General features: G+C 41.0%; 1 protein-coding gene across 50 annotated transcripts in view; it reads right to left on the reverse strand.

Moving 5' to 3' along the window:
- Positions 1 to 5,330: 5,330 nt before the first annotated feature.
- The window catches only part of ANK2 (ankyrin 2), a 330,750-nt gene continuing 319,408 nt past the window's right edge, over positions 5,331 to 16,672 (reverse strand). For 37 of the 50 annotated variants that reach the window (XM_059170296.1, XM_059170307.1, XM_059170588.1 and 34 more), the window contains 5 exons: positions 14,096 to 14,179; positions 13,829 to 13,993; positions 12,612 to 12,794; positions 11,168 to 11,259; positions 5,331 to 7,601 (listed from right to left, as the gene is read on the reverse strand). In XM_059170296.1, the coding sequence (XP_059026279.1) occupies positions 7,418 to 7,601; positions 11,168 to 11,259; positions 12,612 to 12,794; positions 13,829 to 13,993; positions 14,096 to 14,179 (708 nt within the window). In that variant the 3' untranslated portion in view covers positions 5,331 to 7,417. Of the gene's footprint in view, positions 7,602 to 11,167; positions 11,260 to 12,611; positions 12,795 to 13,828; positions 13,994 to 14,095; positions 14,180 to 14,682; positions 14,776 to 16,672 lie in introns of all 50 variants that reach the window. The other 13 variants (XM_059170367.1, XM_059170372.1, XM_059170442.1 and 10 more) reach the window with 1 other exon arrangement.

Below are 16,672 nucleotides of genomic sequence, written 5' to 3' on the forward strand. Positions count from 1 at the left end.
AGCCCGGATTGAAGGATATATATGTATGGGTGTGTGTGTGTGTGTGTATATATATATATATATATATATTTTTTTTTTTTTCCTTTGCAACCAGGAGAAATCCGAATGCATGCCTCAGCTGGGAGAAAGAACCATAGAGAACACTGCTGAGAACCAAGAATATGTTAAAACCAAGACCACAGGTACAAAATGAAAATGGAGTCACTGATGCTGAGCACCACATCACCAAATCAAGATTTTTTTTTTTTAAAGATTTTATTTATTTGACAGAGATCACAAGTAGGCAGACAGGCAGGTAGAGGAGGAAGCAGGCTCCCTGCTGAGCAGAGAGCCCAATGCGGGGCTCGATCCCAGGACCCTGGGATCATGACCTGAGCTGAAGGCAGAGGCTTTAACCCACTGAACCACTTAGGTGCCCCCCAAATCAAGATTTAATTACCGTTTCAGGTCTCCCAGAAATGGAATCTTAAATATCAGTCAGGAACCTCCTGATCAATGCTAGTGAGGTAGTCTGCCTGGTAGACCCCAGCCATCCCCTAAAGAAAAGTAACTTTGCAATAACTAACCTATTTTTTGCCTAGTGTAATTTCTTTGTTGCTGCTCCCTTCTGCCTATAAAGTGTTTATTTTTAAAAATATTTTATTTATTTACTTGAGAGAGAGAGCAAGAGAGAGAGAATGAGATAGAGCAGGGCAGAGGGAGAGAGAGAAGCAGACTCCCCACTGAACAGGAAGCCCAGTGTGGGGTTCAATCCCAAAACCCCGGGACTATGACCTGAGCCAAAGGCAGACACTTAACTGACTGAGCCACCCATGAGGCCCTAAAAGTGTTTAATTTTGTGCAGATGTATAGCTCCTTGGAACTCCTTTCTATCTGCTAGAGAAGGTGCTGCCCAATTCATTAAGATCTGTAAAACTTAGACTTTGTTTTTTAACATGTGCTAGGGTGGAGGTAGATATACATAATTTTGGAGGTAGGGATAGGAAGGACACTTGTGATGATTAAATTTATGCATCAACTTATCTGGGTCATGGGTGGCAGACATTTGGCCAAACATTATTCTGAATATGTCTCTGATAATGTTTCTGGATGAGATTAACCTTTAAATTGGTAGGCTGAGCAAAGCAAACTGCCCTCCTCAATGTTGGTGGGCCTTATCCCATCAACTAAAGCCCTGATAGTACAAAAAACCTGGCCCTCCCTTGTGTAAGACCCTCGCTCCCTTGACTGCCTTGACCTGGGACATCAGTTCTTTCCTGCCTTCCAACTTGAACTGAGACATCCTCTCTTAGGTCTGAGTCTGCCAGTTTTTGGACTAGAACTGTGCCATTGGCTCTTCTGGGTGTCAGTTTTCTGACTGCAGATGGTGGGACTTCTTAATCTCTATAATCACATGCACCAAGTCCTTATAATAAATGTCTCCTTATAGATACATACATCCTATTACTTCCTTTTCTCTAGGGAACGCTGACCCATACAGCACTGAAGTTTTCCATGCCCATTCACACCTACTTTCTTATAAAACAGAGTCAAGGTCATCGGCTGAGCATGAGGTAGGTGAGGAAGGGAAAGTGGGTTTGAGAAAAAAGGAAGAGATTTTGCAGAAGGACAGAAATCAGAATGGTACAGAGCGGGGTTTGTTTCTTTGTGTAAAAGGTATTTCTCTCCAAGCAAATTAATGCTTAATTAATTATTCATGAAGGCATTGACTCCATATGTCTCCCCTATAAGATTATAAATTCAAGGGGTAAGGATTTTCTTTCAAAGATGGAACATGGTTTACTTAGGTTCTTACCCCTGATTTGCTGTTTTCTAGCTGCATTATTGGGAGAGGTACTCAAACTTTCGGCTCCCCAGATTCCTCATCTGTATTTACTTCATGGGTTTGGGGTAGAAACTAAAGAAATCTCAAGGGCACTTTCAATGGTGACTGGCAATAGTAAAGATCACAGTCATCTTGGCCTCAGTCTACCTGAGCACTTAGCTCAATGCCTGGAATATAGCAGATCGTGGATGCATGAGTTGGTGGATGGATGAAGACTATTTTTTTGTGACTTAGCCTCTATGGTTAAAGGCTACCAGCTTGGCATCATTTCCACCCTATTCTACGTTATTCTCTGCAGGTTGAGGGAAGAGCCTCAGAACTATATTCTCTAGAATCCCTTTCCAGTGGGGCTGTGTGTTAGATTCTGCCAATAGCAAGTGTTTGCCGAAGGTTTGAAAGAGAAAGAGAAGGAAAGCCATTACTTGTTTAGAGGTGGCTGGGCAGTGTGTAGGACTTTGGCAGAAGACAGGTGAAGGGTTTTGTGCAGCTACATCTGGGAATTCTCCTGAAAAGCATAAACTTCATTGCTACATGAAGCCAAACCCATCCATGGCAGCTAGAAGCTCTGATTTCTGCACCATGGGTTTCTTCAAGGCAGCAGCAGCTTCCCTGCCTTCATTTGGGGAAGGGGGGGGAGCTCTTCCAACAATTGTATCGGTTCCCAATTGTCTCCATTAAATCCTTTCCTGCTCAGAATATCTCATGGGCTTTGCTTTTTGGACTAAACCCAAATGTTACAGGCTGAATTTTGTCCTCTCCAAATTCCTAGGCTGAAGCACTCACATCTAGTACCTCAGATTGTGAGTGCATTTGGAAATAGACCTTTAAAGAGGTGACTGCGTTAAAATGAGGCCATTTGGGTGGGCTTAATCAAGTCTGACTGGGGTTCTGATAGAAGGAGGACATTTGCATATATACGGTGACACTGGGGATGCACTCCCAAAGAAGAAAGACCACTTGAGGACATTGCAAGTAGGTGGCTATCTGCAGGCCAAAGAGAAAGACCCCAGTAGCAACTGATCTGTTGAGACCATGAGATCAGGTTTCTAACCTCCAGCACCATGAGAAAATAAATACCATCCTGGAGTATTTTGTCATGGCAGCCCTAGGAAACTACTAGACTAGTCTGAACAGTAACTGGATTTTTCGAACGAGTCTAAGTTGTCCCTCTGATTGTTTGAGGTGAGACAGTGTGATTGGAAAGGTGTTGAAGGTAGCAGATATTTGTGAGTCACTGGAAAAATTCACACAAGATCCAGCTCATCCAGAAAGTGCTGCTCTACTAATGCCATGAATATTCTATCTCCTGGTCTGGATCAGAGCGGAGTTCGATCAACACCCAGAAGAGACTGGCCCGGTGTGGATGTCATGCAACGTGGCCCCTCAGTTGTTTCTGCACACCTGCGGAGAGTGCCATTCCTTTCCTCCCCACCGCTAGGCCAGCCCAGGGCCCCGCCAGCATGGATCTTTGCAGCAGCAATGCTGGACCAGTTGCCGGTAGAGAACATTCAGTAGAGGAGTTTGGGTGCCTTTATCTAATTCAGTTTTGAGGGTAAAGGAAAAAGTGGAGAACCAAAACAGGGTATGTGGAGGGCACTGGAAGAAGGACTGGAAACCAGAACTGAGTTCTGAAGGCCTGTTGAGAAAGAGAAAACCTGAAGAATTCTTCCTCAGAGGAGGAAGTGCACTAAGGGGCCTGACTGACAAAAACTGTGCTGGGAGAGCCAAAGAGCAAGTGGTGAACTCTACTTTTGAATCTTTAGGGGTGATGGCCTTCAACTCCCCCATCGAGACTCAGCCTTCCCAAAGAGGAGGAAGGTCACAAATAGAGGCCCCTATCTCCTGGGATCCCAGGGCACGTAGGCCCCTGCAGCACCTCCAGATTAAAGGGATGACGGAGTGGACGGGCCTGCTGCCCTTCCCTGCATCTGGTATAGCGCGAGCGTCCTCAGGCGTGGTTCTCTTCTGTTTTACTGGTGAGGATTCCAGAGGGTCAACTCGCAGAGTCGCCCAAGTACTGCCATAGCCGGATTGATTTCCATCCAGTCTTACACTGGGATCACCTTTTTCGCCATTTTGTCATACAGCCTCCCCGAAACCCTCCGAGGGCCTACAACCCCCATGCCGAAGGGACGTGCTGGCGCATGACAGATACCACTTTCAAGTGCTCCTGCTCACCAGAGCTGCGCTGCCCACGGGATACTCACATGTACCGTCCATTCCACTCTGTGGAGCTTATTGAAAGTAAAGGAGTACTTTTGTTTTTCCCAGGGAGTCTGAGGATAACCAAGAAAGAATAATTTGTGTGTAGGAGTTAGGAATAAAGGTTCTTCTGAAGATATTTCAAAGGTTTTCTCAAATGTTCCATTACTGCAGTGAAACCAAAGTTGTATTATGTATTTACGTGGGTGGTTTTCATTCTAAGATTGTAATTCTAGCTTTAATTAGATCAGAAACAGAAATCAGACTTTAGCTGAAGGAAAAGAGTATAATTTTTAAGCAGAGTGGCAACCGAAGACAAAGACATTTATAATGAAAGTAAGCTGGCCGTCTTTATTCCATTATTCAAGAAAACCTTGTAGTGATGCTGGTTCTCACTAAATACTTGGTTAGATGCTCTTTATCTGTTTTATTTATGTCCTGGTCTCCTTGCCCACACCCAGACCCTCCATGCTGACATAAATGGAATCACACCACTAGGAACCAAAGTTCAAATTCCAGTCAAGCCGGTTCCAATGTGCTTAGATGTAATTTTCACCTTTTTATACCTAATTCGAGTCATTCATGAGATGTGCTTAATCATCCCTCAGTCTGGAGGGTTGGCCCCACCTTATATTTTAAATATGTAAATTCTTAAATATGTAAAACCTCTTCGATTTCCTAACCGTGCCTTGTTGTACTGTTTTTACAGTAAAAAATACTACAGCAGCACTAAAGGGATTTTTCAAAAAACAAAAAACCGAAACCTCTCCAAATAACAACTGATTTCAGTTTTGTGTATTTCTGCCCTTTTGTTACTTATACTGACGTATCCATTTAATGTTTAATTCTCAGGCTATGAGGTACCTAACACTGCCACCCACCCCAGTGAAATGCTGTTCTCAAAGGAGGGTGTTTCCGGCACACCACTGCCTTATAAATGAGAACTGAAAAGGGATACTCCCGCCCCGTGGGCCTCGCTGCCTTAGGAATCCCTCGATACTCTCTCCTCATTTCCTCCGGGCCCCCAAGTCCCTGTTTTTTATTTACTAACGATTCCAAAACTAAATATAAATCTTCTCCTTTTGCATAACAAAAACAAATGTTTTTTGAGGGCAAAGACAAAACTCTGTTCCTCTCCCTGTTTAATACAGTGTTGGGCCGTATAGCATATTCATCCCCGAATAAAAACTACAAGGAAAGGAGGGATTTGTGCCCTTTTTGGCTTCAAATCTGTGTCATTGCTTTAGTAATCGTATCTCCTAAAATCACAGATTAAGTGGTAAAGAAGAAGAAATACTGTTGCCACATTTAACACTTGTACATTTTATTTAATTAAATCAGCCATTGTACACATTGCAGCTATGTATTGTTAGTGTTGTATTTTTTTTTCCAGTAACTAATACATGCCCTCATAGATATATTCAATTAGTGTTATCACCATGGGAACAAGATGCTGATTCATCAACTGAAAATTCACTTCTTCTCACAGTATTCAAGTTTTTTGATTACACAGCAAAAATCAAAAATCAAAAAAAGGTGAATAACCATTATGTTGTTACACAGACGTCATCTGCACTGCAAAGAACACAACAGAAATGCTTTTCTTGAGCTCCAGTGAAGGTTTTGACAAGAAGGCCATGGCGTGTCTCAAAAAGTTTCACCATTGAGCCTCTCTCATTTTGGCTGCCAAAGAAAGCTTTATTTCCTATCCAACTGCCAGAAAGTGCTAGCGTTTGAGGCTTTAAGAGATTTGGCTTGTGGGAAACCTCCCTCCCAGGAAATTTTCTCCCTTGGCAACATTACTTTGAAATGATGAAGTGCCATTGTTTGTCACATTTGTTTTTGACTTTCGGAGCAATGAGTCATTTTTGCACAACAGGAAAAGACCAGATAGAATTGGAAAATGTTCAATCCCTGGAGGATAGACTCTTTTTTTTTTTTTTAAATTTCATCTTCATTGAATATACTTTTCTTTAACAAATAACTGATTCGAAATGTATACTGTTTATATGAATATATTTGTGAATATATATATATGTTAAAATGCTACACAGCTTCAACCACTAGAGGAATAAGGAATAGGACATGGAAATCACTCAGATGATTAAAGTTCCTTCTCTGAAACAAACAAAAAAGTGCACAAATGCACTTAAGAGTTTCCAAGGGAGTTTGGATTTCAAATAAATAAATCAAAAATTTTAACCAAAACCAAATTTGTAAGGATTTCTCAACCTTGTCTGCAAGCTAAAAAACAGACCCAGCAGAAGAGTGAAAAGTGCTTGCTCAGGGTCAAAAGAATGAAAACCATCAGTGTGATTAGAAGAGTTTTGACTGTGGTTTTGATTTTTAAATGCTACATGCAGGTATTAGAGAAGATATAAACCCGGAGGGGGGGAAAGAAAACCACTCCAACAGGGTGAAGGAGTTTAACCTTTTGCGTAGGGGGTAAATCTTGTTTCCAATGGATTATCTACAGTGCAGTGGCCAGGAGAAAGTACCACCAATAAGACAGCGTGGTTTGCTAAAGCAGCAATGAAAACTGAAAAACTACAGTAGTTATAGCTTTTAAAATACCCTGCCAATGTGTCCAAAATCTAAAAGACCTGAAGATGCTAGAATGCCACAGGATGTGGTGGCTAGCCGCTGAATACCTCACTGTTTCTTTCCTTTTGCCTTCTGCTCCCCTTCTCCCCTCCCTCGTGTGGCCGTTGGGGAATCATAAACCAAGGCTGGCCAGCACCAGCAGTAAGTGCTTAGTTAGGATAGTCCTTGAGGTTATTAACCATCTTTTACTAGGAGCAATGGCTACTCTGGAAGTTCTAAGGACGTGGTAGGTCTGAAGGGCTGCTTTTGCAGTCCAACTGTATTATCACTCGATTGTGTTAGCAATATGGTAATTAACCATTGTTCGGCAATTTCTAGAGGCCTTTTATTCCATGATGCCCAGTGTAGTTATGATAGGCAGTGGTTTTAATTTTAATATGTTGTTCATCTGAGCATTTGAGCTATATACATGGTACGAGGGTATCCCTCGGAAGGACTCCCGGACATCATCACTTGAAGAGGTCTGTAGGTGAAGTTCTTCTGATCGATGGATTTTCGTGAAGCTTGTATAGGAGCAAAGAACGACGGAGGTGGCCAGTTCCCAGTTTAGCACAGACACAACAAAGTAGTGGATACAGCATCCAGACTGAAGGATGCTCTCTTTGGTCACAAATCAGCTTACAGTGAAAGAGGACGGGGAAAAACTGAAACAGAATGCGGTGTGTATTTGCTAAAAGTGGAAGTGTCAGGGTATCCCATTAGGCTGGGGAGGTCACTCTGCTAATGAAACAGGAAGTTGCATATTGAATGAATGCATGGTTTCTGGTGTGAGGACTGGGCAGCCCCTCATTTGGCCTCTTGCTTCGAGTCCTCCTTGCAGAAATGCCGAAGGAGTTGCTGGAGGTCATGCTGGAGGTCATCTTGGTCTAGTGCTTCTGGTACATCCTCCAGGTGCTCCAAGTAAATGCGTTTTCCATGCTGGTCCTTCACCACAGCCCTCTTCTGTGCACTGGCTTTACTCATTGTTGTCCTGGAGGAAAGCAGACAAGAGAGAATTATGCTTTCTTCACTGAAACGCAGCTGCCATCTTTGGAATGGGGGTAACCATGACATAAAAGCACTTTACTGTCCTACCTATGAATACTTCCACACTAGCCATCTTTCCACATCTTTCTTTTAAACGTGGCCTCTCCCGTCTGACATGAGTCATGAAATGTTTTAAAATCTTTCGGAATAAAGAATGTTTTTTAAAACCTTAAGAACTATTTCAAGTAACTAAAACCATGCTTTAATAGGACTCTCTCCAAGAGTAACTGTATAATCATTCTTGTTTTGCTAAGGTGCCCTGATTTGAAAGAGCTTGGGTGGCATAATTGGTTGGGCATCAAACTCTCCATTTTGGCTCAGGTTGTGATCTTGGAGTTGTGGGATTGAGCCCCACATTGGGCTCCACACTCAGAAGGGATCTGTTTGAGAATCTCTCTCCTCCCCTCTGCCTCTTCCACTCATGCTCTTTCTAAAATAAAAAAATAAATCTTAAAAAAGGAAAAAAAGAAAGAGCTCGGCTCCTCCTGAAGCAGGGATTCCATATGTACTTTTTGACAGGCTGAGAAAAATACTTTTTGATTTTTTAAAACATCTTAGCTGCCAGATTAATCCTTAGAGTTGCATCCTGTTCTAGAAAAACGTTTCCATGAGCTATAGATCTTTAAAAACTGGAATCTTATTCTGTCAACCTAGAGGAAGGTGACTGCCAATGAGAGATGAGGGTCTGTCCAGGTGTCAAAACTTCATCTAGAGATGGTGGGGAAGACAGAGGAAAGAGAAAAAACACCGAGAGACAAATTCTTTCTCCATCTGCTCAGATCTCCTTAGACTTTGCCCATTTTTGGTCTTCTATGCCATTGAAGAGTCTGCTGCTTTCTTGGCTCCCTCCTGACTAGTGATTCTTTGACAAAAGGGGCTCTGATGTACTGTGATATTTTGTACTACCATTTTCCTGCATCCTTACTTGAAAATGATTATGCTGTAACCTGTACACCCTCTCTTCTTCTCACTACTTCTAAATATAATTATTCATTCCGTTACTATGTGGTGAGCATTTTTATGTGCCAGGCACTATTATTAAAATGAATAAGGATAGTGAATCTCAGAGATTTCCAGCAATGCTCCAAATACAAAATAACATAGTTAGTATGAAGCAGGGCCAAGACTCAAAGGTTCCAGAGCCTGAATCTGTAACCATGATGTTACGCATCTTCACTAAAAACCACGGAAGAAATGTTTGTGTCTTTACCCAGCATTTTTCTTACTGATTCCTAGTGTTAAGGAGCTGGAAGTTCTGCCCTTACCATTATTCTACCTTTTAACGCTGCCATGCGTTGAAGATCATCCTGATCTTTTTTTAAGACTTCTATTAGCCAAAATACTTTCAACCTTCTTGTGAGCATCTTTGTTTCCTTCTTCCTTCTTCTCGCATGTTCTCTTCTTCTTACCCTTCCTTCAAACTTCTCTCCTTTCCTTCGACACCACACAAGTTATTTTGTTTTGTTTTGCTTTAAAGATTTTATGTATTTATTTGACAGACAGAGATCACAAGTAGGCAGAGAGGCAAGCAGAGAGAGAGAGGAGGAAGCAGGCTCCCTGCTGAGCAGAGAGCCCCATGTGGGGCTCGATTCCAGGATGCTGGGATTGTGACCTGAGCCGAAGGCAGAGGCTTAACCCACTGAGCCACCCAGGCGCCCCTCACATGAGTTATTTTGTATCTGAAAGCAAACTTAAATTTGTTCCTTTTTTAAAAAAATTACTTATTTATTTTAGAGAAAGAGAGAGCTAGGGTAAAGGCAAAGGGAGAAAGAGTCCTCCAGCAGACTCCCCAGTGAGCATGGAGCCCAATGTGAAGCTTGATCCCAGGACCCTGACATCATGATCTGAATCAGACGCTTAACCGACTGAGTCACCCAGGCACACCAAATTTGTTCCTCTTGATAACAAGATCAAATTTGGTTCCAGTGGTTGAAATTAGATTTATAACTATTCAGCACTCATAATTTGCATCTCCCAAAAGGCAAATATCTGATTATTTCTGCCAAGAGCTAAAGAAGCCTTCATTGCATTGGTGGTGGGGGTTGGCGGGGTGGGGGCGGTAGGGGGGTGGGGGAGTGATGTTCCTGTCATAGGGCAAACTCTGGTTATTTTGTGCAGATGTGTATAGATGAATGTGTTTGTGAGTATGCATATGCATATAACTCAAGCAGTGGAATGAATCTACTCATGTATTTGGGGTGGCAGTGGGTATGATAAAAAGTCTTCAGAACATACAAGATAAACGTGTTATACATGACAAATACAGTTCTGGAACTAAATAGCTATAGAATTTAATTGAGTTGTCTGTATCCCTGGCTTCAAATTCACCAGCTGTAACTGAGATGACTGAGAATTTTGGATTAACTGGTCCCTAAATGTAGTCCAATTTAAAGAGCTCATGATGCTGGGGTGTGCACATGGTTTATGTGGTTTTGTCTGAGTAACTGAATAACAGACTTAAAAGTTCAGAGTACAAAAAGCACTTTATCCTTAATTTACATAGCATTTTTAAAGTTCTCTGAGCAATTATACTCTTCAATTCTTAGCTGCTGCTGCTGTTCACATGGGATTGGAGGGTGGAATTGTGACAGAACCTTTAATTCACTGTTCCTAATTATTATGTTCTACGGGCTAAAAATAGCTTTGTAGAGTACTATAAATGACAATCTTTTTCTTCTTTACAATGAAGTGGAAAGCACAATAGTAACTTGAGTTTCCATTGTGTCTTTTCACTGCGAAGCTGAGAGCGCATCATTAGCTTGGTGCTGCTAGAGGACCAGAGAGAAGGGCCGGGAGATGAGGCAAGAGGCAAGGGTGCTCGAGTTCATACATCAAATAGGTGATAGGGACAGGCTAGCCAGGGAGTTTCACAGCTGGCCCCCTTTCTTAGGCACAAAAGTGAGCTGCTTACTGCTTTTATGGCACTTTCTAAACTTCATAGAGTTCCTGGTTTCAGCATTGCTAGGTACATTCAGGTTTGGGGATATCAAACTCATGCTCATGTTATTTGCCACTCACATGCAGAATCATGAAACAGCTTAAAGCTTTTGGAAAGAGGTTAAAAAAAAAAAAGATTTTTAAAAAACCCAAAGCATGTACCACGCAGTTATGATTTGCTAAGACTGAACTGAAAGTAGCTGGTCACAAGATTAATTTGCGAGCAGCTGATTAGACTTCTCCTCATATGAGCTCCAAGTCTATCAACACAATGGAAGATCCCAGCCAGGAGGCCTCAGCAAAATGGATGCCTTGCTAAAACCCAGGGAGTGACTGTGTCAACTGGTGTCTCGTTCTCCTCAAGCCTTGCTATTACTTTCAAAGCATCCAGAGGACGCTACAGGCATGACAACTGACAGATCTACCACTTGACAAAAGTGTACGATGCAGAAAGAGTTGGAAGTTCCCAAGGGATGTTAGGGTATATGTAGAGGCTGTTTTTATTTTCTTAAAATTGGGGAAAAAAACCTCCAGGTGTTAGTTGGCAAAGCATAACCCCATGCTAACCCAAACCTTTTAATGACTGATCCATCCTCTTTCAGGATTTCATTCTCTACTAAACTGGGGAAGTGCACTTTCATGTGGCTACCTGTGTAAGTCAAAGCCTAAAGAAAAAAGAAAACAGGACAAAACCCATTGTAAACCATAGACTTAAAAAGAATCTATTCCGGTGCTTAATCGCTAATGAGTATAAAAAGCTATAGTTGAAAGGGTAAATAAAAACAATCTCGGGATCAAATAAAAGAATCGAGTTTTATCTAAATTCCTCCCATTTGTGAGGGACATATACTACGATGCAGGTAAATAACGTCTGCGCTGACCAACTTCTGATTTGCTCCTCACCTCACCCCTTCTCTTCCCAGTGGAGACTCTACCGATCACTATAATGATTAGAGGCAAAACAAGCAACAAATGAATAAGACCCAAAGTGTACAACTCACACAATTCATCTTCTGATTATCCAAGGTCCTTAAAAGTATTTAAATAAGGTATGCCTTTCATACCTCAACGCATTCATATGCAATCTCGGTGTATATTGTGGGTAAAAAAGAGGACACACGTGTAACATTTAACTTCAAAAGGGCTCAATAGCAAAAAGTGTTTTGTAGATATTTGCATAGGTCCACAATCCCTTAGTCAAACCCTTGGGGCCAGATGTGTTTCAGAACCCAGAATTTTTTTTTCTTTTTGGATTTTAGAAAGGTAATATGATACATACTGTATGTTTCAATACCCCAGAAGGGGCCGGGGCAGAATCCTGTAATCAAACTCATACATATATCAACAGCAAACCATATGAATATTCACTCTAGGGAGGACTAAAACTCCTTCCAAGTCCTAATAGCTCCGTATTAGTTCATATTAAGTTCTGCCACCAAATTAACTTGCTACTAAGCTACAAAATTTGTTTCGGTTTCAGAATTTTTAAATTTTTGAATCCTAGTAAGGGTCTGTGGGTCTGTCACTGTGGATCCATATCCTAGTTCCTGAAAATCAGAACTTAAATAATGACAAATACTTACTTTATTTCTAGGTTTAAAATAAAACTGAATCTTCTTTAATGTCAATCTTCAGAAATATTTGAGAATATTAGTTAGTAAAGATAATTTGCAACCTATTTATTTCTTTTTCTTATTAATTGGGAAGTTACTTCTGGGACTTCCTAGCAAGATGTACAATCATGACCTAATTCCAGAGATTCTGATTCTGATTCAGCTGAAGGGAATTCTTTTTAAAAGCATTTAAGATGACACTGATGAATACCACAAGTTGTGGAAACATTACCTCACTGTACAAGTTATTCACACAGGAATTCTACTCTCTTGAATTTTTCTGCACCTTTCCATGAATACACATATGGAATGACATGATGATAACCATTTCCTTTTTAAACACAAAGCAAACATAAAATATACATACACCACACAAAAACATGAAAGTGATAATGCTTCTATACCTCTTCAAAGTCATCTTTGGCTGAAGGAAGATCAGTGGCTAAACTAGAATCACCCAGATGTTTCTCCATCCTCTCTCCATGTACCATAGTTGTTTTAACAACTTTGCTGACTCTACGGCCTTCCACTGGTTCAGCCTGAAATTGTGAGGTACTGGACAAAATGCTGGGCTCACACAAAGTTACCTAATGAATGAAGGACACACGATACATGGTTTCTGACTGCCACAATGTCACAGTGATGAATTCTTTCATATAAAACAAACAAACAAACAAATAAAAAACCCCAAAACCATACAATGATATATACCGGTCTTCCAGAAAACAGTATTTTGGAAAAGAGAAGCAGTTACAGAAAGAAAGAAAAAGCCTGTAATCAACTGGTGATGCTTCTGTGGAAGAGTCTACGTACACAGCACCAAACTCATGAGTCACCTGAATGAAAACCCGTCAGGAAGTCTTGTAAATAAGAAACCAATTGCTCAGTGCAATGCAGACGTAACAGCCTGTTGATAAACTCTCTCCTCCATGTTTAAATGGTTTTGACATTAAGAAGATAAAACTAATCCCCATAGGAGAAACTCTCAAAGATATGAGAAACCAAAAAAGTAGATTTCTGGAAAAACTTTGTGCCTGATAATAACATTTTGAGGATGTGAATGAATGCAAAACAGTGATGGTGTCCCAAATTACACATCAAAGAGAGTAAATGTTTCTCAAAGAGAGTAGAATGGAAAGAGAAAACTAGAGGAAAGGGAATTTCCGGACCCTGCCTTTAGCGACTCTGAAATGCACAAGTTTAAATATCAAATATTTATCAACAGGGCCCTACAGAGGCTGCCACGCTGTCTGTGGAACAAGTGCCACAACGCAGTTGCAAGGGACTTTCCGTGACATACTGCTTGCCAGCCGACGGAACTCTGGTCTTTTAAAAATTTGACTTCTGGATTTCTATTGTTACGTACGCAACCATGAACTGAACAGAAAACAAAAATAAGAAAGACCAAACAGAGATCATGAATACAATGGCTACAAATCTCCTCGATGGTTATTTTAAAATGCCACAAAATCATGAAGAAAAAAATGAATGTACAACTGAAAGTAGGGTGCCATGTAATGGGGAGCCGTGGGGCCAATGTGGGTAAACAATGTCACCCACCTCTTCTGACACTATTTCACACTTGTCCATAAAATCACGTTGGATAATCTGATGTTCTTACCTCTGACTGTTCGGTGTCACTCTTTAATACAATGCGTTTCATGACTTTGGAATAGCCATCTCCTTCCTCAATGCTGATGGGTCCCTGGGGCGTTCCCTGCATCGTAACCTCCTCTTTCTCTGTGCCATCAGAGGACACATACCGCCTAATGACTTTCCTAGTGACCTGAAAGATATTTTATTCATGGATCTTGTTTTTGAGGGACCGTACTGGGGGACTGATACGTTTTAAGCAGGAGGTTTGAAATCAGTCACATTAGGACGGTACCTTCTTGACCACAGTGTGTCCATGCTCATCGATGTATTCTTCTTCTGTGACTGTTTCCGGGGGTATGTCAGGCATATCATCTCCCTAAACGGTTGAGAGAAAAGGGTCACTTCTGTCTTTGGCACTGATTCTGGGAAATTCTTCCCAAGGGCTTATAATGGGAACCATGTTAGAAAATGAAGGAAGCTACTGAGAAGCACTGCTGAGATGCCGAGTCCTGTCAAGTAGTACGTTTAAAAGAAAGAAAGAAAAAAAAATGGGCGGGTGATAACATGCTTAGGCGAACTGGACCAAAGTTAGGTGTACAATAAACACACAAATAAAAACGGACAAGCGAGGTGAGGTGGGCAGAACGGAAGAAGCGCTCTCACTCTAGCTGTTTGCTCTCTCGAGGTGGGCTGCCAACGTCATCACCACTGCATTGTTTTTTTTTAACAAACCAAACTTAGGAGAGTTAGGGATCTGCTTTTGAATGGCCATGCACTCCCTGAAGAGCATGCCGAGCCCTCATTGCTCCAGGTCTACCACTCTCTAAGGGTTATGGGGACAGAAGTGTCCCGGACGTGCAGTAACGTAACAGCTATTACCTGAATAATCACTCGTCGGCGGACAACCCTGGTAGTTACCATCGCCTCCTCATCTGAGCTGGCCTCCAGCTCACCTAATTCCTCTGTTAGCTCCTGGTGGAAGCATGGAAGCATGGTTTTGTTTAACAAGCTAAGGAATGTCTTCACTACTGGTTTCTGCTTTAGTTCACACTTGTTTTCTGAAAGTCTCATTCCTGGAGGCTTTGGTGGAAAAGCCAGCAGGGCAAACAGGTGTATATAAGAAAATAGATTTTTTGTTCAATGAATGAAAAAAAAAATTTGGAATTCTGAAAGCTGTCTGAGTGCCCATCTGTCAAAATCTGTCAGAAGAAATGTGCAGCTTGTCCACATCACTGCTTGGACTTAAACTCCTGATAAACCACCAGATATAAACACAGAACTCAAGCAACACAAAAAAACATTTATAAGCCACTTACACTCAGGCTTTAGGCTTGGAATGATTAACTCAGAGGTATAGAAATAACTTAAGCTTGCAGCAGAACTTTCTGCAAAAAGCCACAATTTCCCAGTAGCTGTTATCTAGCCAGTGGAGCATCTCCCTGGCAACAAAAAAGGCAGCCTATGAATACTAGACTCATTTTGCAGAGAAGTTAAGATGGACTGGCCAATCTGATGTTATGGGTCTGGGCCAGAGTCAGAGATGGAGCTGAAGACATAATTTTAGATTAGAACACATATCTCAGGAGCATTCTATCAAATCACTTTCCTAATAGGATGATTTTTTTTTTTTTTAAAGAAGACTCAATGAAATTTTTTCGACGTATTTTTAAATACCTGATGTATTTCTACATGCTTTTCCACGAAAGGAAGATCTGTAAAATTTTAAGCAAATTTTACTTTAAAAACATTCGGGAATCTGCCACCTAGAAATATGATCAGCACGAAAAGTGACTGAAATTGGATCCTCAAGATAAGGTCATGAGAAGTTAAGAGTCAAAATAAGAAGCATCACAGAGGTAACTGGATATTCATTAAGAATAAATGGAACAGACCTGTGTAAAGTGGAATACAGAAGGACTTACCAAAATTTATTTATGTGCATTGAAAAAAATAAATGAATTATGCAGATAATTGTTTGAAATCTATACTTCATTTAGCCACTGGATTCTTAGGCTCAATTTCATTAACTTCTAAGTCCAGATAGCATCTTTGAAACACTTTTACTAGAATTCATTTAAGCCAAGAACTTGGGAGATGAATAATTCTATGCAAAAGTAAACTTAAAATAAAATTCCATTCATGGGATGAATTTATTATTTAAGGTAACTGCCAAAATTGGGACATAGTTCTCATTTGCCTGAACCTCTCCTAATTATAGTTATGATTTTAGACAAATCCTGCTAGCAGATGTCCTCCTCATAGTGAACCAAAATAAATGTAGGCCTTAAGCCCGCAGATAAGTTGTATCACTTGTTTCCCCAAAAAGTTTCAGTTCTTTTATATAACTCATTCTTTACTACTAAGACATATATTAATGCTTCAAAAACACTTTGAGGTAGAAAATGTTTTTGAATTCCGAAAGGAAAAATATATGATTTAATTTATATTAAATTACGTTTAATGCAAACAGATTCTGGGTCCTGCTTCCCTCCCTGAGAGTCATTTTGATTCAGGAGCTCTGAGGAGGGCTCAAACCCCCGCCATTAATGCTGAGGGATATGAACAGTTTAGAATGCCTTTTGAGAAGAAACGGTTTAAATGAATTTCTTAAGACGGTCTCCACCCTTCTTCGCAACATCAAAACTCACGTAAGGACAAAGGAAAGAGTGTGACGTCAACTCTTGCCCCAGTCAGGGATTCCGATGTTCTGAATCAGCAGTAAGTTTACGTACCATGTCCCTTTTCAAAGTCCTTCTTAAAACAGACATAAGGAGATCTATTTTGGAAATAATTTTTCCTTTAACAAGAAAAACTTGTTTGGGGAGGTAAGTAAGCCCCACGGGACAGCCACAGTCTGCCTGCTCATCGT

Source organism: Mustela lutreola, chromosome 1 (assembly GCF_030435805.1).
Source record: "Mustela lutreola isolate mMusLut2 chromosome 1, mMusLut2.pri, whole genome shotgun sequence".
NCBI lineage: Eukaryota > Metazoa > Chordata > Mammalia > Carnivora > Mustelidae > Mustela > Mustela lutreola.